Genomic DNA, 1,736 nt, shown 5'->3' on the forward strand with positions numbered 1-1,736 from the left:
GCCACAGACTGTCAGAATTCAGTGATCAAATGATCAATAAGGTTCAATAAGTTTCACCCACATTGTTATGCTTACTTCCAGCCACACCTGACTAGGGTTTATTTAAGACATCAGATTAGGACATCAGAGTCACATTATCTGGTTTTGAGTTTTATTAGCAGAAAGTATCTGCCAATATCTCTACAACCAACATAGGCCATGATATTCAAAAAGTCAGATTAAACAAAAAATATCTGGCAATATCTCCAAAACCAACATAGCTACCAAAACGAACTAAAACCCCCATCATTGAGTCCTGTTTCCCTACAAATACCATCTTGGCCATGTCTCCTCATCTCAGCCTGCAAGTTGAGCCTATGCAATCAGATGGCATTAGTGGCTCTACTGAGTATTCTCTACCTCTTACCACACAGTTTGGTGTCTCTCCCTGTGCTATATGCCCTTTGACAAGAGTCTCATGATTAGCGCTTAATCTCCTCTCCCTTTTCCTTGTTGGGGAGGGAGACAAAAACCTAAATATGGAGTTGGGGTACAATGGGAGGGAGTAGTAAGGACGAATGACTTTGATATTCTCCAAGACATGTTAAATGATCCATGTTTATTCTTCCCCAAGTCTGCCTAGCTCAGGAACCCCAGCTTTCCAACCAAAAGATCAAAGTAAACTTTCCAGTTTTCAAAATTTTATTGAGATGTTGGGGAGAAACAGCCAACATATACATTCCTCATTTCGTCACGACTGGCATTTTACCCACACACGATAGGCTCTTCTCTGGCTTTGATCGAACTCCAGGTCTCCTTGGCAGTCCCCCTCTGCTGTCTTCTCGCTGTTGCCTGGCACTATTTGACATCCACCAGGACAGAGCCCGCTGGTGGGATCACAAGTGGGAGCGGTAATTGCGATTGGCTGTGGGGAAAGACAAATTTGCAACAGGGACCACTGGTTAGAACATCCCCATCAATACCTTTCATGCCCAGATGAATTTAAACACTGGAAATTCAGAATGAGATTTCAGGGTCATAGGAGGACTAACCCCAGGAAGGAAGATGCCTGGAACAACAAACATCTTGTTTGCTTGCTCCTCTACTTATCCCTCACTCACCATCATCGCCCCGTTTTCTACTCTTCAGACTGCCCTTCCGGTATTTTCTTTTGCTGCCACCTCTCTTGACCCCCTTGTGGGGAGATCGGTTCTTGCCCCTCCTCATGCCATGACTCTTTAATTTGCGGCTGGTCGACATCGTAATTTCTGCCAAAATGAGGGGCTTTGAAAGGCCAGAGGCCAGGAGTCTGGGTATTTAAGGCCTTAGCCATTGTGACTGTGAGGAGGCGTGGCTTAGCAGGAGGGCGGGGCTCCATTGTGAGGCCACTAACCTTTGTTACACTTTGGTCATATATGTGAAATAAGGTGGCCCTTTAATGCAGGCCAGGGCCTACTCTCCATTTTGAGGCCCTTTTTATGTTAGATAAGACTCTCCCTCCAGACAAATGTTACTGAGCAACAAAATCTCAGCCCTTTGCTGGCATCTGGGGAGTGCAAGAGACTACTCAAGTGCATATCTCCTACCTGTAGGAAATTTAATAGTCACTGAGTGTGTGTGTGTATGTGTGTGTTTAAGTCTCTTGTACAGCATTTGGAGATAACAGAAGTGTGCTTCTGTTAAGACTTGTCTCCAGGAAATCCATTTCAATATAATCAAAATAAGATATCCTATTCCTGCCCATTTTATCCCTCCTC

At 44.5% G+C, this 1,736-nt stretch overlaps 1 protein-coding gene across 1 annotated transcript; it reads right to left on the reverse strand.

The window, feature by feature from the left end:
- Positions 1-671: 671 nt before the first annotated feature.
- On the reverse strand, positions 672-1,258 carry TNP1 (transition protein 1). The gene is made up of 2 exons (XM_004376300.1): positions 1,101-1,258; positions 672-904 (listed from the first exon to the last, which is right to left on the reverse strand). Exons 1-2 carry the CDS (start codon positions 1,237-1,239, stop codon positions 876-878), a joined length of 168 nt encoding a protein of 55 aa, XP_004376357.1. The 5' UTR covers positions 1,240-1,258; the 3' UTR covers positions 672-875.
- Positions 1,259-1,736: the final 478 nt, after the last annotated feature.

This window comes from Trichechus manatus, unplaced genomic scaffold (assembly GCF_000243295.1).
Source record: "Trichechus manatus latirostris isolate Lorelei unplaced genomic scaffold, TriManLat1.0 scaffold00041, whole genome shotgun sequence".
Lineage (NCBI taxonomy): Eukaryota > Metazoa > Chordata > Mammalia > Sirenia > Trichechidae > Trichechus > Trichechus manatus.